Genomic DNA, 26741 nt, shown 5'->3' on the forward strand with positions numbered 1-26741 from the left:
CTTGAAAATCACCCAAAATTACCGCTTTTTGGTCAATACCTCGCTTATTTGTGAAGCAAATGCAATTTGTTGCCACTCATTAGACGCAGAATTTCACGCAGAAGCCAAAACTGTGCTCATTTTTCCCGTACTACAACAAATAACTAAATTAGAAGCGATTGAAGTTTGGGATGATGAAAATTTGTCCAATCAGCTGATAGCTTCGCTTTGACAGTTCACATAACCTCACTTTAAAAAATAAATGTGGCAAGAACAGAAAGAAAATTCCCCCAATTGTATTTTAACGGTGCGATTGTAAATATTATTATAATCTTGGTGAAAACATAACGTGACATAACCTCAGTTGGGCCCCCACGATGGCAGGACCGGAGCAAGCCGCGCTCCCCTACGACCACTGCAACCACTTTGTGACTCGCAAGAAGCGCTTCTGCCGCATGTCTGTGAAACCCGGCGAAAAGTACTGTGGCGAGCATCAGCCCCCTTCCGATAGTACCGATGGAGCCCCCGACAAGAAACTCAGAGTAGTGTGCCCCCTCGACCGCAAACAGTAGTTTCCACGTCATCCAATTCTCATTCTAATTCTTTCATTTTAGTACTTGTTTCGCCCACAACTTGAAGAAGCACCTGAAAATCTGTAACGCCAGGCCGGGGGCTGCCTTACCGTACATAGAAAAAGGGGTGAACTCCGGGGATGGCGCCAGCGAAGCCCCGAAACTTTTTGATTTCGCAACTGAAGACATCACAGCTGTAGTAAAGAAAGTTTCACAGATTTTTGAAGGTGCGTGTGCCGTTTGTGGATCAAGCGCGTAAAGTGTGATTTTTAGAACGACTGAGTGGGAAAATCACGGATAAGATGAGATCACACGAGATTGTCGAGGAAGAGATTGCGAAGCCCGAGCACGGCGATAAGAGCAAGAAGCACCTGAAACAAGCCTCGGCGATTTTGGGGCTCCTTGAAGAGTACGGACTAATCAACCCCAAGACTTGTTTCATCGAGTTCGGAGCCGGCCGTGGTAATTTTTTCAATTTTCCCGCGTTTCTTATTACAGGTTTCTGTATTTAAGGCCACCTCAGCTACTGGTTGGCTCAAACCGCCTCAGACTCCACGTTTCTATTGGTTGAAAGATCGTCGCCGAAACACAAACGTGACAATAAATTAGACAAAACCGAAGACAAAGTCCAGCGCATCCGAGCCGATATTGCAGATTTGGTCCTCGACAAGGTTGAGTCGGTAACGAAATCTGCAGCGATTGTTGGTGTCACGAAACATTTATGTGGGGACGCCACTGGTGGGTAGCACACGGTTTGAAACTGAACTAAAATCGGTATTTCCCACAGATTTAGCTCTGCGATGTCTCGCGAACGTCGCCGAACAAACCAAAGTCGCTGGATGTATAATGACGTTTTGTTGCCACCACAGATGTCGCTGGGCGTCGTACACCGGAAAAGATTTTTTTAAGAGCGTCGGCCTCACTCAGAAAGACTTTGAGATGATGTGTGGGATGAGCAGTTGGGCGACGTGCGGCACTGGGTTCAGTAGAGAGAGAAACGAAGAGAAAGACGTGATGAACGATAGAGATAGGGAGATTGGGCTCAACCGAGCACAGAAGGAGGAAGTTGGGAAAAAATGCAAAACTTTGTTGAATTGGGGACGCTTACAGTTTTTACAGAGTTTAAAGTTCCAGTGTCATTTGCACTATTATGTTGGTAGCGAGGTCTCACTCGAAAATGTTTGTATAGTTGCGTATCGAAATAAAGTTTTTTGAAAGCGAATGTGTTTCTTCTAGGGGGTAAAAAACAAGTTTGCGCGCTTGGTCCACAAATCACTGTTGTGTTTACGAAAAAACACGTTTTATTGGTAATGAAATCATCTTTTGATTGCTTAATTGCGCGTTGCTTCACTGAATTCTCATTACCATTTACCAGAACCATATCACCACTTTCCCACGATTTTCAAACGACCAAATTCTTGGAAAAGGTGATAAAAAAAATCCATTTCACTTGACGTCGTTTCCAGTACCGGACTCTTTATTTTGTACGGAAAACCCAATTTCCGTCAATCAATAATGACTAGTAATGACAACACATTAAACTTTTAATTGCTGTGGGGTACTTGTCATGATCGAACTGAAATTTTGAACGGTCCCCCACTTTATAAAGTCATGGACAAAATCCAAGCTTTGGAGGCGCCGCTCTCAGTTGTTAAGTTTCAGTGAGTGCAGTGAAAATGTGGAAAAAAGTGTGGGTGGCCATGTGGGGGTTGGTGGTGCTTTTCGGGGGGTGTGAGACCAACTCGAACGTCATGCGGATCTTCGAAGGGGATGTGCGGCATCCCAAGGCGCTGGGGGGGTACAAATACGAAAACGGTAAGTGGGGGTGACTTGGGGGGTGGAAATAAGTTACGTTCGGGTTATTAAAAAACTTGTCGAAGGAAGGCGGTTGTGAAATGCAGAATTCTGTTGGCAGCCTTGCATTGAAATGTCAATAGAGCTTCCAACATGTAAAAAATAAATGAGAAAATGCTAATGAAATTACGAAAAAATGAGAAATTGAAAAATATAATAAAATAAATAATTCAAAAGGATATAATGAGATAAATGAATGATGAAAAAAATGTAAACAAATTAAAAATGCAACAAAATGTCAAAACAATTTTTTTTTCAGCTCAGAAGAACAGCACAGACGAAGACTACATCTCCTACGACCTAGAGATCCTCCTCGAGGCTGTAAATGAGCTCAACCACACCCAGTGCGGAAGAGACGCCCTAACAGTCCTCGAAGCCCTCTCTCAGAGACAGCGCTGGGCTTTACAAAGTATTTATTTACACCAAACCAGTACTACGTCCGGCTCTGTAATTTTCCTATAAAGACATGATCGCCCAATAATTTATGCGCTTTTATTATTCGTAAATGCTTGCAGCATTCAGAATATTCCAGTCAATATCAAGGATTTTTTCTGGTCGAGGTTAACATACGAACTTCATCAAGAAATCATTGAATTTAGTTTTTTAGAGCGAGAATTTTACGACTTTAGAAATGGATGGTAATTATGTGTTATGCAAGACTGCATTTGAATAAATATTGACTTTTCTCGGACTGTTCTAAAAATGTCACTAGTTTTTGCGGTGGTTAATTGCAACGCTGTGCAAATACCAGGAAAGAACAAAAGCCATAAACGACCGGTTAAAACGTTTTTTTATGGTAATTCTCATGGGCTGACATTGGTACCTTCGCTGGTGCGGAAGATGTAGGCAGAATTGTAATGATTGTTTATAATGCGGCTTCCATACAACAATAAATCTGGCGACCTTAAGACGCCGAGTTCCGAACAGAAGTCATATAAAAATGAAATTGATAGAAATCTATTTCAAGGTAGATCGTTTGGGTTTTTTAAGGTCGCTATTTGCTTAAATTTCTTTTAATTTTAATTGCACATTAAAGATTACTGTAATTTAGCGACCTTGGGATCAATTGTTTTATTGTAAATTTCGGTTTTTGGGAAATGCGGCAGTGGTAAGGTCTCAAGGTTAAGGTAAAGAAGAGGCGTTGTTTTCTAACGCGACGTTTATTGAAATCTAAAGTTCACGATCTAAGACAAGGTCTTAGATAAACGTTTGTTTGTCTAAATTTTTTGTCTTTTTAAGCTCCAACTTGCTAATTTATTGTTTACAACGAAACTTAATTGCGACCATCTCCGACAAACAAAGAATTTTATTGCCAAAAACAAATTTAATTTATTATAAAGTCTAGCTCATTGCTCTAAGTCCACTCTCCTGTGTAAATTTTCGAAAATTTTTGGGTGTAAATCAGACTTTTAATTCCTTAGGGAGAAAATTAGGGGAAAATTGAATGTAGCGATTTTTGAGGTTAACACGTTGTCTTATTCACACAAGTTATTCAATAACTAATTAAAAATTTGTTGTAAAAGAATGATTTTAATAGAGATTTAACAAGTTTTGGCAATGTTGTAAAAGACAATTAGCTTCTACGCATGCCACAGTTGCGTCAAGGTCAAACACTTTTGCTGCCAATCGTTACCGATAAAAATCGCAGCTGCCAACTTAACTTTTTAATGAGTGGACCGATAGTAATGAGCTAATGAGCTCTGGTATAATTTGTATTATTCACAACCAGTGCGAATTTAAGAGGTTGGCAACCTTGAACATTTGATACTTTAAATTCCAATGATACCAACACTCTTTTTCCCAGTGTTCGACTCATCTGCTAAATTCCCTGTGGGACTCCTCTCTGGAAACTTTTACCAAATGGGCAACTTTGATGAGTGCATCACCTCAAAACAGCCCTCAAATCCCATAAAACCCATAAAAGGGCAGTACTGCCTTGCCGATGTCAAACTCACCGGAAACACCGGAAGAGTTGCGCGGTCTCACCAGGTACTTCCCCGAATTCCATTTCTTTAACTAAACCGTTGAAATACAGGAGAAATCTCGCCATACTTTCAACAACACGATCTTCTGGAGCATCTGCGTGCCGTCATCTTGCCAAACTCAAGAAGTCGAAGTTGTGGTGAAAAAAATTTTCATGTTGGCAACAGTGCAGAAGAACGTCGATGTGTTTTTGCCCCCCGATAGGTGTCACGTGGTTAAAACTCAACCGTGGACAGCACTAGAAGTGGTTTATGGGTAAAATTAAGATACTTGTTAGTTTAAAACAATTTGGGGATTTTTATTTTTCTAGGGTGGTGATTGGGGTTTTTGGGGTTTTCACGATTTTGGCGACAGTTTTCCACTATTACGTCCTCCAGCAAGAATCTCAAGGACACTCCATTCTGAAGGACGCGATTTTGTGTTTTTCGATGATACGAACCGTGGGGAAGTTTCTAGCGACGACATCATCAGGACTCAATCTTAATTGCATCTGCGGGATTAAATTCCTATCAATGTTGTTTATAGTCACGGGGCACACGTTCTTGTTTCTGATTGGCGGACCGGTGAAAAACACCGAATTTTACGAACAAGTAGGCTTTGAAGTTTGAAATGTGTTGGTAGCACTGCTTAATCTGATTTCAGGAAAGTAGGAACTTCCTCAATGCCATCTTCATCAATAATCCTCTTCTCGTGGACACGTTCCTCCTCGTCAGCGGGTTTCTTCTCTGCTACTTGCTTCTTTTAGAGTTGGATAAAAAGCGCGGAAGATTGAACGTTTTGGTACTTTACATAGCGCGCTACATCAGGTACCAACCTCACTCCCTGAAAAACCCAATTCTAACTTTTTTGTAGGCTCACTCCGTCGTACCTCGTGGTGCTCGGATTCTACTGCACTTTCTTCTTAAGAGTTGGCAGCGGCCCCCTGTGGGCCTCCAAAATCAAAACAGAGCAAAAAAGATGCCTCCAATCATGGTGGACTAATTTACTTTACGTCAACAACTACGTGAACACGGATAAAATGGTACTACAGTCGTACCAACCCCACAAAAATCTAAAGCCTCTTTAGTGTATGTTCCAGTCGTGGTACCTCGCCGCCGACTACCACCTCTTCATTATCGCCTCTGTCGTCATCGCGGTACTGTGGAAATGGGAGAAAATCGGTAAAAGCGTCTTGGGGGCGGCGATGATCATAAGCGTCGTCACTCCGTTTGTCATAACTCTGACGGAGAAGTTGGATCCAACTTTGATGATCTACGCCCCGTGAGTACCGCCACTGTTCGCGCGTCTTTTTGACTTTTTTATTGTAGAGAAGTCACCGATGTGTCTCAAAACGTCTATTTCCAGACAGCGTACATAAAAACGCACATGCGAGGAGGTTCCTACTTTATCGGTGTGTTTCTCGGCTATATTCTATATAAACTTCAAACCAAAGGGTGAGCACCAACTTATTAATTCCCAGACGTACCAACTTAACGTTTTTAGAACGAAAATCCCCAGAGTGGTACTGTGGTCCGGATGGATCTTCTCCGCAGTTTGTGGTCTAGTTTCCTTATTTTCCATCGTCATTTTTTACGATCCTTATCATGAGTACAATGCGCTGGAGGCGGCGATGTACGCCGCCCTTCACCGCGTCGCATGGTGTATATGTATAGGGTGGATCATAATAGTGTGCGTGACGAAAAACGCGCGTTTTGTCAACAGTTTCTTGTGCTGGAAACCTTTTATTCCACTGAGTCGTCTGACTTACTGCGCGTATTTAGTCAACGGGATGATTGAAATGTACAGTTTGGCAACACTGCGAGAGGGGATTTACATGAGCAAATATGAATTGGTAAGAAGTGGGGATTTTTGAGTTGGGACTAATTTTTTTCATAGGCTAACAAGTCGCTGTCGCACGTTGTTCTGACTTTCTTCTGTGGTTTTGTTTTGTGTATTTTCTTCGAGTCGCCGATTCACGGACTGGAGAAGATGATCTTAACAAAAGGTGAGTAACACAAGCAGTAGTACCAACATAAATCAAATTCTAATGCCTCTTTGACTGTGTGTTAATAAAATGTTTCAGATGTTGCTCGGCACACTAAGAAAAATTTGAATGCTAACAACAATGAAGTTGCCAATGATACCAACTTGTAGAATAATAAGTTTTTAGATAAGTATTTATTAAAGTTGTAAATATGTAGCCAAAGAACGATAAAATTTTGTACAGAATTTGGGTTTTTTTTCTAGAATGAGTTAAGATAAGTGAAAAACGACACGGCCGTTTTTAGAATCTACAAAAAAAGTGAAAAGGTGATTAAACCCACCAGTGGCGTACCGTGACAAACGTCGAAAAGTTGATGTTGACCAACCCGCCGCCACTGAAAACAATTTTTTCCTGCGCCTTTACCATGATCAAAATCAAACTTTTTTTGTACTGTTCGTCGTGAATTTCGTTCCATTTCGAAGCATACACAGCGTCGCCGATATAAGAAGCCTACAACAAATTTTGGATCACTCTGTATAGTAAATTTGACTTACAGCTTCGGTTGTTAATTCCGCAAAAACGCAGTATAAGAATGATTGGGCTATTTGTTCACACCCGTACATCCAATTTTTCATTCTACTTCCCAACGGGATGGTACTGAAAAATTTCGTGGTTATTATTATTATACAAGGTGTTTATAAATGTTTCTAGCATCAAGGGTGGCTCTGGAATTTCTGCCATGCACTATTTGCCGCTTAGTTTTCACAGCGAACATGACTATGTTTAACTACACTTAAAATGTCTCTCACGTCACCGACGTTTCAGTTACGATTTTGTGTCCAAGTCTTTGATTTTCAGATTTCAAATCATAAGAAGAGCAATTTTTTTTTTTCAAAATTAACTTTGCTCTATGATTGAAGTTAACTGCCAATGTCAGTTGAAAACTCTAAACTTACATATGTAATAAGCGGCAAATTTCTTTGACATTTCATAGCCACCTTGATACTAGAAACATTTATAAACACCCTGTATATTTACTCGTTTGTGGAGACGTAGATTTGGAGGCAGATGGCCCCCGTTGAGGACACGAAGAATATTAGAAGAATTTTGTGGTAAAATTTCTGTAGGAGGCTGCAGTAGCGACTGAGGAGATTGTGGTGGTCCACACAATTTTGGATTTTTTTCGAAATTTTATCGCTTTTTTCCAAATTTTTTAGTGTGTTTTGCAGTTCTCGAAATTGTACGATTCCTTTCGTACACAGCGAAGAAAACAGAGCGTCTGTTACCAAAACAGTGACGAAAGGGCCAAGTCCGCAGAAGCAGTACACGAAGAAAAGAGTCCAGAAGTGTCCCTCGGGAATATACGTGGTTACCGGGAGTTTCCCAAATACAGGCTGGACCAAAAAAACTGAAAAAATTACGAGACCGGTGATTAAATAATATCGCCCCGTTCGTTCCCCAAAACTCAAAAACTTTTTGTTTTTTTCCAGGACCGGTTTCGGCATTTTCTTGAGCATCTCCAGGACCGTCTTCAGGGTTCCATTATTGAAATGAATCAAAACGTGTCTTAGAGTGACGTCACAAAACAAGAAAGTCGCTTGAAGACACTCAATAGTGAGCACTAGATCGTTGTAATAAAAAACGCCTTTTATTCCCAAAACCACGGGAAGTCCAAATAGAAAAATCCCAATCAAGAAGGCCGTTTTTCTAAAGACCACGTGACAGTCAGGGTGGTAACCCACAAGGAAGTAAAATCTTTCCGCGAAACTCGACATTGTGGAGGTACCAACTCAACGGAAGTGGAAGTTATATAGATTTGACGTAATTTGCTTAATGTTGGGTTCATTTTAATTATGCGGTTACGGGAATCAATTATGCAACGTAATTGAACTAAATTCCCCCAGGTGAATTTATAATGAGTGGAAGTCGGCAGATGTTGGTAATGACTACTCTTTCATGGTCATTGGTGGGGATTTTTACGTTTGTTTGGTGGCTAGTCTATATTTATATAATTAGCGACGTTCACTTGTTTAATATAGACAGCCAACTTGTCTTTAAAAGACGTTTTAAGAAATAAAATTTTTATTAACACATAACATTCTAGAGACAGCAAAACTGTTACGATTTAATAGAAAATTGACGAACGCCTTGATGACAATAAAACTTAAATTAAATTATAAATAAATATTGTCCAACTAGTCTTAAGTTATGGAATAAATATCACTACATTTTGGTATCAAGCCGGTGATCAAAGCCAACTTTGCTGCATCTAGCGGTGTGACAGAAGCTTTAACTGGTGCGGCGTCAGAGTCAGGCATCATCTGCAACAATAATAATAATAATAATAACACCAATTAATTCCAGGTTGGCCAACCTTATCAGCCACATGTTTGTAGATTTCCCCCTGCGCGTTGACATGGAACGTCGAAAAACCGTCGTACCAACTATAAAAAAAAAAAACAAAAAAATGAAAGAATTAAGAAAGTGTGGACGTACGTATCGGCCCTTTCGAATATCTCCCTGACATTCCACAGCTTGTACTTCCAGAAATTTAGCATAACTCTCAACGCAGTGACGCCGCGGATGCGCCACCTGACTTTCACCGTGGAGTCTTCGGGGTGTTTAGTGATTTTCAGCACCTCGAAGTTGACATAAGCGAATTTCAAGTGCGCTACTGTCCTCAGGAGTGCCAACTGTTTGATGTAATTATACAGCCCTCTGCAATCAAAAAAATCAAAATGGTGGACTGCCTTCAAAATGGCGGCTATACACAGTGGTGGTCCCGCGGATGTTGTTCTCAAAGACCACTTCAGGGTGGTAAACTGAGTAGTCCAACGGTTGGGTGAAGAAATTCGGTAGTGTGTTCATGAGGACGTCATAAACGCGGCTCAAACCCTCAGGAGATGGTTTGTTAGACTCTGGGGACTCGCTGAATTTTACTTCAGGCTGCGTCGAGAACCTACAACTGTGAAAATAGAGTTCTGAGACTGGTGGGGCTGTCTCACGGCCTGACAAGGGCCCCTTTAGACTGTCAGCGTTTTCAACGTGAAAAATGTATTGTTTCGTGACGACATCACTACTGCATTCGCGATTATCGGAGGTTTTGTCCGGGATGAAGTCGTGGTCCGTTGTTACCAGCGCTTTACACTTAATTTGAGTGGAATACTGGAAAGAAAATTTGAGGTTATGTTCACCAAAAGCACCAAATAAAGCATTTCAACAAGAATTTCGAGTATCTATCTATAAATCTAAGTTAGGAGGTACAGAATTTGAAAAAAAGGTCCAAGAGGAGTCTCAAACTCACCTGTTCCGAGCTATTATTCTTGCAAAAGAGGTTAGGTTTTTCACACTTGATGACATGGTTTCGTGGGGTGATAATCGCACTTAAAGATGCAAATTTGGTTGCAAAATGTCGGAAACAATGCGCCATTTCGTGCTAGACTTGTTATTTCACGAGAAATTCGAGCATTTCGGCATTGACCGATTTGGAGTGATCGAAAGGAAGTGGTTAAATTCACACCAACGTGACCTTGTCGAGTTATGTAAGGGATGTGGCTAAAGTCACAATCAGGGGGGCCCAAAAAGGGCAAATTCAAACAAAAAAATTACGATACCATCATCTTATAAACCCATTTTCAAAGATAAACACAAAGTGTTCTCCCAGAGTGTACGTTTTCTCAATTTTAAAATAAGTGTTTTGGCGCCAAGTTTAAATGGTTTTCACAGTACTCATTCTCTTGGGAAGTACCGGATAAAAGCAGGGGTACCAGAGAGCAAAACTACCGTAGCATTTTAAAATCAAGGTTTATTTCTATTTTAGTTTCAAAATTGTTTTTTTCGTGGTCTCATATGTAAGATCCTTCAGTGGAACTCCACTAGCATCGGTGGTAAAAACAGTTTCTTGGAAAGTACCAGGTCTACCACCTTCAGGACGCTTGATAATGTCTCTGCGGACGACTTTCTCAACGACAAATTCGTAATCGCCATCTCCATCAATGGTACTAACAATAAGAAAAATTTTTTTGTTTTTTGGTACTCACACTCATCATGGTACTTACCTCCACGTGATATTATCACCCGCCACGTCAATCTGAATGTAATTATAATCAGACGCATCTCGGTACTTGAAGCTTGTCCCATCGTCGAGGTAAACAGTACCATGAGCTTCTCCGTTCTAAAAAAACAATAAGAGAAAGATAAGCAGAAGTACTGTTACCTCATCTTGAGTGTAGTAAAGAGTGTGGGGGTCCGTTGTCATTTCCACGGTGTTTGACCGAATTGTGTCTTTCCTGACGATGACAGCACCACTTCTGTAGAACACCGGAATCTGTAACAACTGTTGGTGATGGAATAACAAAGTTAGAAAATAGTACCGTGTCTCTGGTGACAGGTACTGGTGTCACGCCGCCTCCGAGTATCACATCTCCACTGGCGACGGAAATCCACAAACCTTCAGGGAAGTAAACGTCCACACTATCAACATCAGGTTCTGTGATTGCACGTACCAAGATGTCGCTACCTGGGAAAGAAGTAGTACCAAAAGCTACAAGTTAAATTGTCGCCTCACCAACTAAAACCTGATTGTCAATGCGATAAGTATCAACATCTTCAGGATACTCAAAGAAGAGTGGTCTGATGACTGGATCTCCAATTCTTGCGTGTTCGTAGAACAAAGTGTACCACACTGGTAGATGTTGGTACCGAGTCTGGATGGCGCCACGAATCACCGCTTGGGAATCTTCAGGAAGAAGATACGGCTCGCGTCTTGTGGTGCTCTTTTCAGAGTGCGCTCTGTAGAATGGTAACCAAGCACCAGCCAAGTACCACCGTTCCAGAAGCTCATTGCTTGGATCGTTAAAAAAACCACCGACGTCCGAACCGCAGAACACAAGACCAACGATGTTGGCGTTAAGACACTCTTGGAAAGCGGCGAGGAGGAACGGCCAGTCGGCAAAGTTATCTCCTGTCCATGTAGCGCTGTACCTCTGACTACCAGCAAAGTGCGAGCGGCTGAGGATGAAGGGGCGGATTTTCCCGTTGTCTCGGTCGATCAAGCCTTGGTACGTCGCCATGGTCTAAAAAAGAACGTGGTACCACCTCTTCATGATCTGTACTTACTTGGAGAAACCCATAGATGTTGTGGACTTCTCTATGAGTGACATTACCAGTATGGAGAGCGTTTGGTGGTACCGTCATCTCCGTACTACTGTCAAACACTGATGGCTCATTCATGTCGTTCCAAATCCCAGCAATGGTGGAGGTCGTCTTCGGGAAGTTCTCATACATAAACATCTTACTGTAGTACTGTCGAGCTTCCGGATTCAAGAAGTCTAAGTACGCACTGCTCCCAGGCCATGCATTTCCTTGGTAGACGGTACCATCAGCGTTCTTCAGAAACAGATCGTTCTTAACAGCATCATCGTAGAAACTGTAACCAGGTTCCGCTTTGACGTGAGGATCAATAATAGCAACCAACTTCTTATTGGTACTCGCTAGAGTCTCCTGAAGATCAATAGGATCACTGAACGTGTCCGGGTTCCACGTGAAGTACCGGAACCCGTCGGTGTAGTCAATATCCAACCAAATCGCATCCAGGGGGAAATTATTCTCGTCGAAGCTCTTAGCGACGAACTTCACATCCTCTTGATTTTCGTAAGTAAACCGTGACTGGTGGTACCCTAATGACCATAGTGGTGGTACCGGAGCTGTACCAGTAAGTCTTGTATACTGTTGAACCACGTTCTTTGGTGTCGGTCCCATTAAAACAAACAGATCTAAAGTACCAGTTTCAACCATGTAGTACGCCTGGGTGTCGTCACCATTGGTGGTTTCTATCCACTGCTCCGCGGCGTTGTGTAAGAAGACACCAGCTGTAGCGTTAACTCTGATCAATGGTTAGTCGGTTTCCATCAAGGTAGTCTTACCCATGACCATACAAGAGTGGAATGGAACCATAGAGAGCCATGGGTGACTCAATTTCGTATCCTCCAACATCGGAGTTTTTTAAACGGTACGGATCGGTACCACCAGGTGATGTAGTTTTCAAAGCGAGAGTTTCACAGTGTTCGTGCAGACCGTAGAGCTGTTGGGCTTCTGGAAATTGGATGCCAAAACTAAAAGGAGCTGTGTCGTCATTCTGGAAGATTGAGTTAGTACCGAACTATATAGTTCTTAGAGTTACCTGAGCTACAGATAAGCGGCTACCATTAAAGAGAACTTCAGTGAAGTCGCCTTTCTGGAACTCAACAGTGAAAGGTGAGTAGTGGAAGACTACCATGTTAGATGCAAAAGACGCCACTATTTTGTCGGAGAGAATCTGTATGGGCATGATGCCTTCAACACTACAAACTGAGTTTAAGACAAAACGATAAGAATCCATTCTTGTCGGTACCTCACTGACTCGGTTTTAGGAAGAATGACGTCTTCAAGTTCATAGCGCGAGCTGTTGGTTTCTGTTATCTTCAACCTAAATATGTCGTTTGAGTATGATGTCATAATGACCGTTAGTTCTTTGTCTTCGTTGATTGATGATATGGCATGTAATGTTATTGTTTGATAGTCTGGCGAAATTTCCATAAAGTCTTCATCGAGATAGTAGTCATCCGCCGGTGGTCGTGTTCTTAGGTCGCTACAAGAACTGTTGGAGAAACGTGTTGTTGATTTGATAAAGTTACCTGCAGAATGGTACTCTGGAGCAGTTTTTGAAGGTGTCGTGGTCGGCAGCATGGTTTAGTACCAACACCCAGAAGAGGGTGTACAGTGAACTACACCTGAGGAGCGTCATTTCGGAGTGATTTCGTACGCCGATGATGGATTTTAATTGATGATTCTTATCTTGTTTGTTAAAAACAGGTACTCAAGATTGGTGTTGCTATGGTCTTAGTTCGGTACTTTTAAAGGATTAGGATTAGACACATGTCTTTATAAGTGGAGGCTTTAGATATGTATATCAATGTCCACCTGGTTTGGAATTTTTTTAAGTTGGTACCTGCGTTGACAGAAAGAAGAAAGAAAAACAGTTTTATAGTCTAAATCTTTATTTCATTTTCTTTATTTTAATCTCAAAATCGCCTTTTCCTTGGCCCCAATTCTAAGATCCTTCAGTGGTACCCCATTAGCATCAGTCGTAAAGATCGTCTCTTTGAAAGTACCAGGTCTACCACCTTCAGGTTGCTTGACAATGTCTCTGCGAACGACTTTTTCAACGACTAGCTGATAATCCCCATTTCCATCGATGGTACTAGAAAAATTGTATACTTTTGGTACTAAAACCAATCATGGTACTTACCTCCACGTTATAATATCACCATTGACATCCACAGTAATGTAGTTGTAATCTGAATCGTCACGGTACTTGAAACTCTGACCATCATCAAGATAGACCATACCATGGGCAGTACCGTTCTAAAAGAAAGATCACAAGGGTTCTAAATAAGACAAGTTACCTCATAAGGAGTGTAGTGGAGAGTGTAAGGATCCTCAGCCATTTCCGCGGTGTTCAATCGTACCGTATCCTTCCGGATTATGATGGCACCTTGTCTGTAGTACACTGGAATCTGTAACAATCTTTGGTGAAGATCTGACGGTACTAGAAAGTCGTACCTTTTCTCTAGTGAGAGGAACGTTGACGAAACCACTTCCTGCATGCACTTCGTCGTTGTTAAACCCAATCCAATTCTCATTATCACCTCCTGGGAAATAAACATCCGCGTTATCAACATCAGGTTCCGTGATAGCACGAACCAAAATGTCGCTTCCTGGAATTGAAAGTAGTACCAAGCTACAACTCCCATTGTTGCCTCACCAACTAAAAGCTGATTGTCGATTTTGTACCCATCGGTTTCCTTAGGGTACTGGTAGAAAATGGGTCTGATGACAGGCGCCCCCGTGCTTGTGTGTTCGTAAAACAATGTGTACCACACTGGAATGTGTTGGTACCGGGTCTGAATAGCATCGTGAATGATAGCTTGAGTGTCCTCTGGACGAAGATACGGTTCACGTCTTTCAGAACCTTTCGTGGAGTGAGCTCGATAGAAAGGTAACCAAGCACCTGCGAGGTACCACCGCTCGAAGAGAGCATCATCTGGGTTCGAAATAAACCCTCCGACATCGGCACCACAGAAGACAATCCCCAGGATGTTAGAATTGAGGCAAACTTGGAAAGAGGCGAGGAGGTACGGCCATTCACTTTTATTATCTCCACCCCAGAAAGCGGTGTATCTTTGAGAACCAGCGAAATGGGAGCGGGTGAGGACGAAGGGGCGGCGCTCGCCGTTGTCTCGAGCAAGAAGGCCTTGATGAGTGGCCATGGTCTGAAAGTACCATTAAGTATCGTCCGTGTATCGTTTGGTACTTACATGAAGAAGTCCGTAGATGTTGTGGATTTCTTTATGGGTGATGTTGCCCATATGGAGACTGTCCTGTGGGAGGGTACCTTCGGTGGAACTGTCAAAAACAGAAGGTTCGTTCATGTCGTTCCAAATCCCCCCAATTGTCTCCGTCGCTGACTCAAAGTTATCATAAGAAAACATGCTTCCATAGAATTCTCTAGCTGCCGGGTTCAAGAAGTCCATGTAGCTGCTCAAACCAGGCCAACAATCTCCTAGAAATACAGTTAGAAGATGCGGTACTTGTGGTGTGGTGGTACCTTGGAAGACCGAACCATCGGCGTTCTTCACGAAAAGATCCTTGGCTAGAGCCTCATCGTAGACTTTATACCCAGTTTCTACTTTAATGTGAGGATCTATAATAGTCACCAACTTCTTGTTGGTACTCGCGAGAGTTTTCTGCAAACCAATGGGGTCAGGGAACGTCTCTGGATTCCACGTGAAGTACTTGAAACCATCTGTGTAGTCGATATCCAGCCAAATTGCATCCAACGGGTAGTTATTGTCGTCGAAACCTGCAGCAACTCCTTCGACGTCTTCTTGAGTATCGTAGCTCCAGCGAGACTGGTGGTACCCAAGCGTCCAGAGCTGCGGCATGTGTGCAACTCCTGTAAGAGTCGTGTATTGACGCACCACGTCCCCTGGAGTCGGTCCCAGGAGGACAAACAGATCTAAAGAACCAGTTTCGACCATGAAGTACGCAGAACTACTGTCTCCGTTCGTCGTTTCGATCCACTGCTGAGCCGCGTTGTGTAAAAAGACACCAGAAGTGCTTGAAGGACTGGAGGCACAGTCAGAAATCTCACCAAGAGCGTGGAGAACTCACCTGTGACCATAGAGGACAGGGACGGCTCCGTACAAAGACTCTGTTGAGTTAATCGCGTAGCCAGGAACATCTAAGTTCTTAAGACGGTACGGATCAGGACCATCAGGACCTGTAGTTTCCAAAGCTAGACTGTCGGAGTGCTCGTGGAGTCCGAAGAGTTGCACACTCTCAGAGAACGTCACTCCAAAGGTAAAGGGAGCGTTCACGTCATTCTACAACAATCGTAGTACTTCAAGTCGTACCGTCATGAACTTACTTGGGAAAAAAACAAGCGATTACCCTCGAAGATGATCTCAGTGGTGTCATTTTTAGCGAAAGTCATTCGGAAGGGTGAGAAATCAACAGTTGCAGAGTTGCCCTCATCGGTGTACATAGCGAAAGAATTGTCGTCACCCCCCTGAGCAACAAATCTAGAGAAAAAAATTGAAATTGTCGTTAGTACGAAAAAAGTCGTACTTTGCTCCTTGTGGCTCTCCATCAAGAACATCCTGCAGCTCGTATCTTGAGAAATCTACTTCTTTGATTTGCAACCGGAAGGTGTTCTGTTGCAACCCCGTCACAGTGACAACAAGACGTGGACCATCGTTGGATTCTAGCTCAAAAGAAGCGGCGTTGAAGTCGTATCGAATGGTACTAGAATCGACGCTGTAGTCATCGGAAGGAGAACGACCTCTCAGGTTGCTAAAACTAGAATTGTAGTTCTTGTAAACGGTACTAGGGCGAATAGTACGTGCAGAAGTCCACTGTTGCGCAAGTGTAGTACGACTCGGCAGTACCGATGAGCGTCACCACGGAAACAAACAGGAAGAAACTAGAACTAGAGATTAAGTACTATTGTAGGAGAGTGTTCGGTACTCACTTGATCGACATTTTTCAATCAATAGTTAGAATACTTAAAATCTTTCCTTTATATGAGCTAGATGAGATATGGAGGGTTAGCAACAGTCTATTTTTGGTTCAAGTTTTGTCAAAGTTTATAGAGATTTAGTGAGTTTACAAAACAATAAGTAGAACGTTATTATTGTTTAGTTCTCGTCGGTTTTTCAAGTGTTTATTTGAAGAGCTCTTGATGATTTTCATGGAAAAAACCAAAGTCATCCAGTTCACACAATCGAGAGAGCATTTGCATGACATCATAAATTTTTGAGAAGATCAGTAGGCTCTGTAATTTTGATGTTGGTAGTTCTGTTGTTATGTCAATTGTCTAATCTCACTCTACCAACCAATAGCAGAATTTTAAAGAAAATGGTAATTTGAATCCCAAACCGGAAAATGCTTTTTGGAAGTCTGAGTGAAATTGCGAAGATTTTCAAAAGCATTTTAGATGTGTCATCAACACTGATTTAATAAGTCAAAAATACTTTTTTTCTGATTTAGTGACATTTAGTTTTCAAAGTTGTTCGATTAGTGACTAGGTTGGAAATAAAACGTTTGATTAGTAGTTGTTTTTCGATTAATGATTTTTGCGTTTCTTAATTTTATTTCAGAACGTCTATAAAATGAACTATTATTAAATCGCAAATAAATGAATTATAATATCTACTTTGCTGCGACAATTTTAGAGAAATTATCTTCTTTACAGTGCCAGAGGCAGCACTGACAAATTTTGGCGTTTGCTTTAATTGTTTCAAAAGTGGTGAAAGTGGAGTTAGTGAATTTTACGTCCTCTTCTCTGATTGGTTTGTTTATTCTGACTATTGTCTGGTTGCCTTTAAACTCTCGTTTTCAATTATTTGAATCACACTATATTTTGAACTCTCGATAATTTGAACTTTTTGCAAGATCCCTTGAATTTCAAATTATCGAGAGTTTACTTTATACAAGGTGTTTATAAATGTTTCTAGCATCAAGCGTGGCTTTGGAATTCCTGTCGTACATTATTTTGCCGCTTTGTTTTCATAGTGAATATAACTATATTGAAAATTATTTATAATGTTAGTTACTTCAATAACGTTTTAGTTACAGTTTTGTGTCCAAGTATTTGATTTTCAGGTTGTAAACTACAACTAGAACAGTTTATTTCTCAAAACTTACTTTGCTTCATGTTTGACGTTAACTGCAAATGTCAGTTGACAAATGGAAACCCGCATTTTTAAAGAGCGGCAAATTTCTTTGCCATTTCATAGCCACCCTTGATCCTAGAAATATTTATAAACACCTTGTATCTGTTTGAACGTGACAGTGTGATACCAACCATTAAACAAGAAATAGATATTTACATAACAAGTGCGGAAAGTGACCAATTTCGCACGAGTGTAAATGTAGATGCACGAGGCGCCAGCCGAGTGCAGATGTTACACGAGTGCAAGAAAAACACTTTCCGACGAGTTGTGTACACTATTTTTCCTACGACTTTCCATCATCAGGAAGAAACCATAAGGCTTGACAATAGTTCATTTCTTATCTATTCTAAATATCATTTTTTACGACCATGAGGTTTTATATGAATAAAAGTGACGTATTCCACATAGTTAGATGGTTGATGTTTTCGTACATCAATTTACGAAAGTAAAAGTCACTAGTGTGATATGAATATATCCGCACAGACCTGTCAAAATTGTCTTGTCAGAAACGACCTAACCAATTCATTTTTACCATTATGCATGTTGTTTTACAGTGAATCGTCTAGATATTTAAGACAAAAATTCAAGAAGTACATTTTTGTTTTTCAAAATAACTGTCAATTTTGATAGGTCTTTTACTTTCGGAAATGGATGTACGAAAACATCAACTTTCCGAATCATTTAACCGTGTGGAAAATGCCACTTTTATATGGGGTCGTAGAAAAAAATAGTTTTCATAGATAATCCCATGAACCATAAATTTCATTAGTCTAAACAAAGATTTCGTCAAATCATTTTTTTGAAGATTTTTCACAAAAATTAGAATGTCAAACAAGATCCCTCTTTGATTGGTCAAATTTAAATCGTCTTTTGTTCATGTCTTTTAATTGGTTAAATTTAAATCGTCTTTTGTTCATTCATAACATGTCACTGGGACCCAGCACGGTTTGTTGATCCACCAGAGTGGGAGGTTGCATACTTTACAGGCGGTAGTGCCCGCATTCCGTTTTGAGGTTAGGTTGCTACACCCTTAAAATAACTCAAAATTAAGTTGGCACCCCCGGAAGTGCCCCTGTTCGGTTCTCCAATCCCGTTTCTCCCCATTTCTACCCCAAATTTTAGTAGTAACATGATTTTTCTCTATCCTTTCCCCCAGCTGTCATTTTTTTGTTTTGACAGCTGTCAAGTGTCAGTTTGACGTCTGTCAGTGTCAGTGCCCCCGTGTTTTCGGTAGCTTCCAAGCAGTAAACGGTGCAAAGAAAAGCATTTATTTATTTAGAGGACGGCCCTTTAGGCCCCGCGTCCTCTAAATATGAATGCTTTTCAGTCATGTCGCAACACGGCGGACGCGGTGCCCCTTTACCTCCCCCAACAGCTCTACTTGAAGCCGGCGGCTCGTCTCACCATCTCCATCCAACTCCCCAACGTGAAAAAGATCGAGAAGAGCATCTCCCACTGGGAGATCATGGAGAAGCTGCGTGCGGCGATCAAACCCGACGAGTTCAGCGTGCTGAAGGTGGTGAAAACCACCCTGGAGATCGTGCGGTTTGAGGCGGAGATCGAAAACCGGACGCGCCTCGACAGGGTCGTCTCCAAACTCGACAACAATTCGATCAAACTGAAGGAAATCCCCGATTTGCTGCGGTTGAAAGCCGGGGAAATGAAGTCGGATTATCCGAACCGGCAGAAATGGGACGCGTTTTTCCACGAGGCGAAAGACATGGATGAGATGAAACCGGGGCAGAGGCCCGATACTGTCCACCTGTCGAACTTACCGACGAAGTGGTTCGTGGCGTACAGGACGGAGGACGAGGATGTCACCCCCTCGGAGAAGATCTTTTACAGGGTGTTTGAGAAATTTGGACAAATCCGGTATGTGGACATCCCGGTATGCGACCCGTATAGGAGGAAGATGAAGGAGCACATTTCGGGGTTCAAGGCGCACCCGCACGACGAAAAAGACGTCTTCGAAGGGTACGTCCAATTCAAAGACTACATCGGATTCACCAAGACCATGGACGCCTTCAAAGGCATGAAACTCCTGAGGAAAGAAGAGGACGAAGCTCTTTGCATTAACATCAAAGTCGATTTCGACCGGTCGAAACATCTCAGCGACGCCTCTTTAAGACGCCGGGAGATACTAAGAGACAGGTTGGTAAGAAAACAGAAGGAAAAAGAAGAAAAGGAAAAGAACGAACTAGAAGCGAAGAAGAAGAAGGAACACACTGAAAGGTTGTTGTTTATGCTAGTTTTTCTTGGTGTTGAGTTTACCACAGTCACGGAGATGAGGCTGCAGGTGTGTATTTCAGGCAAAAAGAAATCGATCTCAAGTCCGAGAAAGAAAAACGAAGAAGAGAACGAGAAGCGAAGCGAAAAGCAAAACTCCTGGAGAAACTAAAAGTCAACGGATGCGACGATCTCAACGACAAAATCGCGAAAGAAGAGAAGAAGTTGTTGAAGGCACAGAGGAAGTTAGAAGCGATACGTCTCGTGGAGGAGCTCTTCCGGCGGATCAAGGTAACAACACCCCCTCAAACTTCTAAAGACACTCCAAATTTCAGGACAAGAAAGACGAGTTGAGCGCGTACAGCAAAACAAAAGGAGGAGGAGGCGAAGAGGTAAACCCCCAACTCGTACCGAGCAGCACTGAATTCTCTCACTTTCAGTTGAAGCGGTTTAAAGACATGAGCGAGCTGGAGGTGTTGACGCGTCGCCAGAAGCTCCACCACGCTATCGAAGGTCGCGTCGTCCTCAAGAATATTCTGTCTGGGAAAAAGAAGCGGCGGAACTCTTCCAGTTCGGATTCTTCCTTGTCTCTGGATGACCGCAAAGGTTTGTACCATCGACTTGTCTTCGTTTTTTAATTGCGATTTTAGATGTTCCACCCGCCGCCCCCGACGTCATGTACGACCCCGCATGGTACCCCTACGCGTACCCGGTCTACGCGCCGCCCCTCCGTGTCTATCCGCCGCGCGGCCGCCTCCGGGCCCCATTTCCAGGTCCTTCTCGTGGTCGAAAATTCTCCAGGGGGCGCGGATTCCGGCCGCGGTACCGAGGCGGGTTCAGAGGCGGCTATAGTCATTACTCTCCGGAGGTTGAAGAGGAGTATATGAAGTACTTTTCGAAGTTCTTTTCCGAGCATGATCGGAGGTCGAGGAGTCGCTCCAGGTCCAGGAGGAGCTATAGTCGCTCGAGATCGAGATCGTATAGTGCGAGGAGGTCGAGGTCGTACACTCCGAAGAGGTCCAGGTCTAGGAGGTCCCGGAAGAGGTCGAGGACGCGCACAAGATCAAGGAGTGTGGATAGTTCGAAATTTGTCTCTCCGAAGAGTTTGAGGAAAGCGCGCTCGAGGTCCAGGTCTAGGTCGTGGTCAATGCCGAAGGGCGGAAATAAAGGGCGGTCGTGGTCCAAAACGCCGGAGAAGAAATAAAATATTATTTATTTTTGGAGTTTTTATATTATGCGGTTTGTGTGAGGAAATAAAGTTTGGGTTCTACGCGAAATTCTGCGGAAAATGAGCACCAATACGTTATAATCTTTTTTTTTAATAATATTTTAAAAAATAAGCAAGATAGCGACCAGGTCTAAATTAGAGACTTAAAGACAGCTAACTTCTACATGGGAAAACTGAAAAATAGTCAGGGCTACCAACTGCCTCCAAAACGAGCGATCTGTCAAAAACGCCGAGAGGTGCATTCAGGGCTGCCACTCATCGCAATTTCAGAGCCTCCGAATAAAGTTGCGCAATAGTGACATCAAAAGAGTCATCAAATTCCCCCAAAATTAAATAAAACTGACCCATTTCCCCGAACAACGCGAATTTGCCCATAATAATTTCCCACAAAACATTTATCTCTTGTTGACCCAAAATTTCAACACTCATCGTAAATCCCCACAATTACCATTAACTCGAACCTAAATAAGGACGCCCATAATTCTCAACATTTACAATAAAATGACCCAGCGCTAACAAAATCATCGGATATACAAATTAAATCTAATTTTCTGCACAAAATTCCATCGTTATAAATAAATATTTCCGTTCTCCACGCTTAGTGCTCTTAAAAACCTCCAGCGAATTTTTCATTCAAGCTCCAGCCATGGTACCGACAGTCTGGGTCGTTCTATCTGCACTTTTCACCCTCGTTACACAAATAAATGGGGCGAGTTTCTGTACCACCAGTGAAGGAGACCCGGGGAAGTGTTTACAACCACATTTTTGCCCATCATCAACCAGCCAGTGTGGCGATGGGTCCGTTTGTTGTCCCATGCTCCAGAGAATCGTGACGCCGAATGCAACCCCGCGACCGGTGGTTCCCCCGGTACCGTTTCCAACCAGTCCACCCATCGTACCACCCATCACCATCTGTAAGAAGGTTTTTCTGCACGTAGTTACCTTCTAATGTTTTTTTTAGTGCCAGTGCCCATACCCACTCCGGCGCCGGTGTCCACAGGAGGAGCCGCAGGAAGTGAGTACCATGAAACTCATCCCGCCATTTCTTACCATTTTTGCAGAATGTGAAGAGTACAAGCACATCGTCAACAAGAGATCCACCATCATGACGTACGTCTTCGGAGGGACGGCGTCTGCAGGGAAGGAGTTCCCCCATATGGCAATTCTCGGCTACGGAAGACCGGAGAAAGTCGAGTGGTTGTGCGGCGGCAGCCTCATCAGCGAGCAGTTCGTGGTGACGGCGGCGCATTGCCTCATCACTTCAAACCTGTAAGTTTTCACCGGGGGCGGTTCCAATAAACGGTAGATTTTCACAGGGGCGACTTAATCCGCGTCCGCCTGGGGGAGCTCGACCTGCAAAGCGTCTCCGACGACGCCAACCCCCAAGACTTCGCAATTGCGCAACGCTACGTCCACCCCCAGTACCGCCCCCCGTCTCAATACAACGACATTGCTCTTCTTCGCCTTGAGCGCCCCGTTCAGTTCAGTGACTACATCGCCCCGATTTGCGTGGAGGTCAACAGGAACCTCCCTAACACTGATTTTATAGCTACGGGTTGGGGGAGGACAGAGCTCGGGGGTTCCCAGAGCGACATTCTCATGAAAGTCGACTTGGAGTATTTCCCTAATGATGCGTGTCAGAGGAATTATCAGGATGTGGCTGCGGAGTCGTTATCTCGAGGGATCATCGACGAGTCCCAGATCTGCGCTGGGAGTTACCAGGAAGAGAAAGACACATGCCAGGTACGAATTTTTATTAGTTATACAACACACAATACAGTGTGTATGTTGGGTTGCCTAAACTTTTTTTTTTTTTTAGGGGGATTCTGGGGGCCCCCTTCAGATCCGTGACGACGTTTTGTACTTAGTCGGTATCACATCCTTCGGGAAGGCCTGCGGTGTCGCCAACAGCCCCGCTGTGTATACCAGAGTCTCTTACTACGTCCCGTGGATCGAACAAATCGTTTGGCCTCAATAATTTATAATAAAGTTAAGATAAACAATTGATGATGTCTTTTAACACTTCTTCATCCTTGAAGGCGATGATTCCTCCACGGTTACATCGGTTTTCTTTATAGTTAACACTTCTGATATCGTTAGCAGTGGCGGAAGTGTAAATCACGAGGTCTCCTCCTTGGGCTCTTAAGATGGCTTGAGGACCACACGTGTCCCATTTAAAAGTAGAGTCTTTGGTGAGGACATAGGCGTCGGCTAGACCTGTTATAACAGTGAGGATCTTGTAACCGGCTCCTGAAGCTTCGACTATATGAAAGTCGGCTTCTTTGAGTTTGGTGATGACTTCTTGGTTTTCGCTGCTGCTGACACAGATGCAGCGGGTTTGGGGAGTTTTCGGGGGGAGGGACGATTGCTGAGGGTGCGCCCAGAAGCACGCCCCTGACCAGCTTGAAAAACACGAAGAAGACGGTTTTACTAAGCTACATTTCTAGTATGAAGAAGAATCTTAGGTGTTTTACTTTTAGTGCCATAACTTTGGTATTCATAGATTTACATCTTTGAATTTTGACACGTCAATCAACTGTGGCATATTTAATAAGCGTGCCAAATATCAAAACTGACGATCTAAAATTACAGATTTCGCAGTGCTTTATTTTTAGTTAGACTAAAAAATGCGTCATTTTGGTCCAAGTGCCATAATTGCGGTGCCAACAGACGCAGATCGACAAAATTTGGTACGTTTATTAACTATGACATGTTTAAGAAGGGTGCCAAATTTCGTAAGAGTAAAGTTAAAGCGACAGATTCCAGAACTCACGGAACTTTAGAAGGAATTAATAAGGTAAAAATTCGCCAGCACTTTGGTCTAACTGCTATAACTTTGGTAGTCATAAGTCTACATTTTTTAAATTTAGCACGTCTATTAACTGTGAAATGGTTATTAAGTGTGCCAAATTTCAACACCAAATCTGTAAAATTGCACATTTCACGGCGCTTAATTTTTAGTTATACTGAATAATTCGTCATTTTAGTCCGAGTGCCATAATTTTGGTGCCAAAACACGTAGACCCACAAAATTTGACAAGTTTACCAACTATGACAGCCTTAATAAGTGTGCCAAATTTCACAACTGTAGAGCTAGAAAATTATTAAGAAAAAAAATCAGTAATTTGGTCCAGGTGCTATAACTTTGGTATTCATAGATCTTTGAAATTTGGCACGTTTCTTAACTACAATATAATTATTAAGTGTGCTAAATATCAAATCTGACGATCTAAAATTACACATTTTGCGGCATTTTATTTCTAGTTAGACCAAAAAATCCGTCATTTTAGTCCGAGTGCCATAATTCTGGCATTAAAATACGCAGATCAACAAGATTTGGCACGTTTCCTAAATATGACATGCCTATTCAGTGTGCCAAATTCCGAGACTGTGAAGTCACAGCGACCGATTTTAGAATGCATGAAACTTTAAGAAGGAATGAATAAGCTAAAAATTAGTTTTATTTCGGTCCAAGTGCTATAACGTTGGTATTCGTGGGTCTACATATTTGAAATTCAGCACGTCGGTTATTATGCTTATTTAGTATGCCAAATATCAAAACCAATCATTTAAAATTACAGATTTTGCAGCATTCTAATTTTTATTATACCGAAAATTCCGTCATTTTTGTCCTAGTGCCATAATTCTGGTGTTAAAAGACGCAGACCGACAAAATTGGGCACGCTTACTAAATATGAAATGCTTAATCAGTGTGCCAAATTCCAAGACTGTGAAGCCAACACGACAGATTTTTGAATGCATAAAACTTAGGAGGAATAAATAAGTTGAAAAAAATAGCATCCGAGTGCCATAATTTTAGTTGTAATAAGCTCACACCCACAAGATTTGGCACGATTACAAACTATGACATGCTTAACAAGTGTGCCAAATTTCCTAACTGTAAATCCAAAGCGAAAGATTTTAGAATGAGTGAAACTTTAGAAGGAATAACTAAGCGAAACATTTGTCAGCATTTTAGTCAAAGTGCCATAAGTTTAGTGTTGATAAGCCAAAATGTTTGAAATTCAACACTTCTATTTACTGTGACATGCTTATTATGTATGCCAAATCTCAAAACTTAACATCTAAAATTACAAATTTTGCAGCGCTCTATATTAGTTAGACCGGAAAATCCGTCATTTTAGTCCGAGTGCCATAATTCTGGTGCCAACAGTCGCAGATGTACAAGATTTGGCACGCTTATCAACTATGACATGCTTAAGAGGTGTGCCAAATTTCATAACTGTAAAGTCGGAGCGACAGATTTTAGAACGCATGAAAAATGAATAAGCTAAAAATTCGTTCAATTTCGGTCCAAGTGCCATAACTTTGGTATTCGAAGATCTACATTTTTGAAATTTCATCCGACCACTAATTATGACATGCTTATTAAGTGCGCCAAATATCAAAGCCAAAGATCCAAAATTACGGATTTGTCGGCGCTCCATTTTGTTGATAACATTTTTTGCGCACCGTCCCTGACTTTGACTGTCAAACTTTTTTTCTTGTTTACCTTGACACTCCAACGCAAACACAACAAAATTATTTCAATAACAACTTATTTCCGTTCATCTCAAATCCTATAATTACCACCGCGTCTATTTATAAGCGTTGCCTCATATACAGCCGTCCCAAAATACTCACTTTCCTCCACTAAAATCGACGAAGGGTTGGTTTACCACCCCCATAACCGGAAGCCCTGTCTTTTTATCATAAGCTCCGATAAGCACCGTCACACATTTTAATCCACTTATGCTAATTCCAGAGCGATCAATTTCTTCAATTCCGTTAATGTATTCGGCTGTTGAATCTAAAATTCCAAGGGTAAAAAAATGGGGGTTGAGGGTAAAAACGCACCGATGGGGTCAATCCAAATCCCCAAATCTTCTAATTTAACACTGCAATGCTGAGTCGGTGTCGTTGTCTTAACGGAGTCTAAAAATACCTCGCGATGAACTTCTTCGGCTAACAATTCCGCGGCGCGAGTGTCCTCGTTCAGAACAATCTGAAGAAGTTGCGCCGTCTCCTGGCGAGTTTTTTTCACTTCCACTGTGATGGTTTCACCTAAGCGGTTACTGAAAGTGTTGTTTTCTTCGCCGAAGATGGAATCCTCCAGTTCTGGAAACTAAGAAATGTTCTAACTCACTCTTTAGAGGGATCAAACTCACTTTTTTTCCCACGTCATGTTTGACTAATTCCTGGATTAAGACATCAGCCAAAGTCTTGAAATCTTCAACAAATCTTGGATTAGCATCATCACTTTTTTTCTGGATCAGTAGTTGAAATAAGTGCTCGTTCTGTCTGCATAATCTCGCGACATTCGCTGCTTTTTCCGAGACGATTATCAGTTCTTTTAACAAATCCATAACCTCACCGAATTTGTTATTTAATTACGCGATTGTTGTTATTGTTTGGCTGTTTTACTGCGCGCTCACAACGATTTTCCTGCTGACATTTCCTGCTACGAATTTCGCCGAATTGTATTGATTAAATTGGTCGGGTAAAGTCGTTCCTGCTAATAGAACTTGTTTTTGAATGGTAAAGTGTGATTGATAATTGATTTCATCTTGAATTTTATTTGGGTGCATGAGCAGGAATGACGTCATGGTTTCAGCAGGAACTGGGTGGCGATATGGGTTTGGGGCTTGGGTGGGTTTTAG

At 42.2% G+C, this 26741-nt stretch overlaps 9 protein-coding genes across 10 annotated transcripts; 4 read left to right on the plus strand and 5 right to left on the minus strand.

Moving 5' to 3' along the window:
* Window positions 1–194: 194 nt before the first annotated feature.
* Window positions 195–1769, plus strand: LOC148176083 (tRNA:m(4)X modification enzyme TRM13 homolog). Of its 2 annotated transcripts, XM_088033908.1 has the most exons (6): window positions 195–286; window positions 344–547; window positions 594–778; window positions 825–1013; window positions 1065–1289; window positions 1339–1769. In XM_088033908.1, the coding sequence occupies exons 2-6, from the start codon at window positions 357–359 to the stop codon at window positions 1764–1766; spliced, it is 1218 nt and encodes a 405-aa protein (XP_087890034.1). In that variant the 5' UTR covers window positions 195–286; window positions 344–356; the 3' UTR covers window positions 1767–1769. The 2 variants fall into 2 exon arrangements, with proteins under 2 accessions (XP_087890034.1, XP_087890033.1); XM_088033907.1 differs by having other exon boundaries at window positions 195–547.
* A 160-nt stretch (window positions 1770–1929) lies between these two features.
* Window positions 1930–6590, plus strand: LOC148176084 (nose resistant to fluoxetine protein 6-like). The gene is made up of 12 exons (XM_088033906.1): window positions 1930–2366; window positions 2665–2814; window positions 4210–4394; window positions 4441–4643; window positions 4699–4978; window positions 5031–5194; window positions 5241–5409; window positions 5455–5648; window positions 5696–5821; window positions 5871–6219; window positions 6264–6372; window positions 6451–6590. The coding sequence occupies exons 1-12, from the start codon at window positions 2228–2230 to the stop codon at window positions 6519–6521; spliced, it is 2139 nt and encodes a 712-aa protein (XP_087890032.1). The 5' UTR covers window positions 1930–2227; the 3' UTR covers window positions 6522–6590.
* A 91-nt stretch (window positions 6591–6681) lies between these two features.
* LOC148176085 (uncharacterized) lies at window positions 6682–7180 on the minus strand. The gene is made up of 2 exons (XM_088033911.1): window positions 6906–7180; window positions 6682–6861 (listed from the first exon to the last, which is right to left on the minus strand). Exons 1-2 carry the CDS (start codon window positions 6984–6986, stop codon window positions 6682–6684), a joined length of 261 nt encoding a protein of 86 aa, XP_087890037.1. The 5' UTR covers window positions 6987–7180.
* A 1276-nt stretch (window positions 7181–8456) lies between these two features.
* LOC148176086 (uncharacterized) lies at window positions 8457–9889 on the minus strand. The gene is made up of 5 exons (XM_088033917.1): window positions 9656–9889; window positions 9122–9516; window positions 8848–9069; window positions 8726–8795; window positions 8457–8672 (listed from the first exon to the last, which is right to left on the minus strand). The coding sequence occupies exons 1-5, from the start codon at window positions 9779–9781 to the stop codon at window positions 8553–8555; spliced, it is 933 nt and encodes a 310-aa protein (XP_087890043.1). The 5' UTR covers window positions 9782–9889; the 3' UTR covers window positions 8457–8552.
* Window positions 9890–10138: 249 nt separating this feature from the next.
* LOC148176087 (neutral alpha-glucosidase C-like) lies at window positions 10139–13184 on the minus strand. The gene is made up of 10 exons (XM_088033998.1): window positions 13026–13184; window positions 12743–12979; window positions 12533–12692; window positions 12276–12487; window positions 11470–12235; window positions 10919–11426; window positions 10725–10870; window positions 10568–10678; window positions 10410–10525; window positions 10139–10352 (listed from the first exon to the last, which is right to left on the minus strand). The coding sequence occupies exons 1-10, from the start codon at window positions 13133–13135 to the stop codon at window positions 10163–10165; spliced, it is 2556 nt and encodes an 851-aa protein (XP_087890124.1). The 5' UTR covers window positions 13136–13184; the 3' UTR covers window positions 10139–10162.
* A 186-nt stretch (window positions 13185–13370) lies between these two features.
* Window positions 13371–16452, minus strand: LOC148176088 (neutral alpha-glucosidase C-like). The gene is made up of 12 exons (XM_088033866.1): window positions 16424–16452; window positions 16295–16375; window positions 16021–16245; window positions 15821–15974; window positions 15565–15776; window positions 14999–15519; window positions 14709–14953; window positions 14156–14663; window positions 13954–14108; window positions 13797–13907; window positions 13640–13755; window positions 13371–13591 (listed from the first exon to the last, which is right to left on the minus strand). Exons 1-12 carry the CDS (start codon window positions 16432–16434, stop codon window positions 13402–13404), a joined length of 2529 nt encoding a protein of 842 aa, XP_087889992.1. The 5' UTR covers window positions 16435–16452; the 3' UTR covers window positions 13371–13401.
* A 2124-nt stretch (window positions 16453–18576) lies between these two features.
* Xe7 (A-kinase anchor protein 17A) lies at window positions 18577–21162 on the plus strand. The gene is made up of 5 exons (XM_088033887.1): window positions 18577–19859; window positions 19937–20144; window positions 20189–20245; window positions 20294–20459; window positions 20504–21162. The coding sequence occupies exons 1-5, from the start codon at window positions 18940–18942 to the stop codon at window positions 21055–21057; spliced, it is 1905 nt and encodes a 634-aa protein (XP_087890013.1). The 5' UTR covers window positions 18577–18939; the 3' UTR covers window positions 21058–21162.
* Window positions 21163–21238: 76 nt separating this feature from the next.
* Window positions 21239–23086, plus strand: LOC148176090 (venom protease-like). The gene is made up of 5 exons (XM_088033888.1): window positions 21239–21995; window positions 22043–22096; window positions 22143–22350; window positions 22398–22824; window positions 22901–23086. The coding sequence occupies exons 1-5, from the start codon at window positions 21728–21730 to the stop codon at window positions 23057–23059; spliced, it is 1116 nt and encodes a 371-aa protein (XP_087890014.1). The 5' UTR covers window positions 21239–21727; the 3' UTR covers window positions 23060–23086.
* Window positions 23046–26540, minus strand: Ipp (inositol polyphosphate 1-phosphatase). Its single transcript, XM_088033889.1, has 4 exons — window positions 26250–26540; window positions 25939–26206; window positions 25726–25891; window positions 23046–23483 (listed from the first exon to the last, which is right to left on the minus strand). Exons 1-4 carry the CDS (start codon window positions 26445–26447, stop codon window positions 23072–23074), a joined length of 1044 nt encoding a protein of 347 aa, XP_087890015.1. The 5' UTR covers window positions 26448–26540; the 3' UTR covers window positions 23046–23071.
* Between the last annotated feature and the right edge of the window lie 201 nt (window positions 26541–26741).

Source organism: Gnatocerus cornutus, chromosome 4 (assembly GCF_029298725.1).
Source record: "Gnatocerus cornutus isolate USDA-ARS CGAHR chromosome 4, icGnaCorn1.1, whole genome shotgun sequence".
Taxonomy (NCBI): domain Eukaryota; kingdom Metazoa; phylum Arthropoda; class Insecta; order Coleoptera; family Tenebrionidae; genus Gnatocerus; species Gnatocerus cornutus.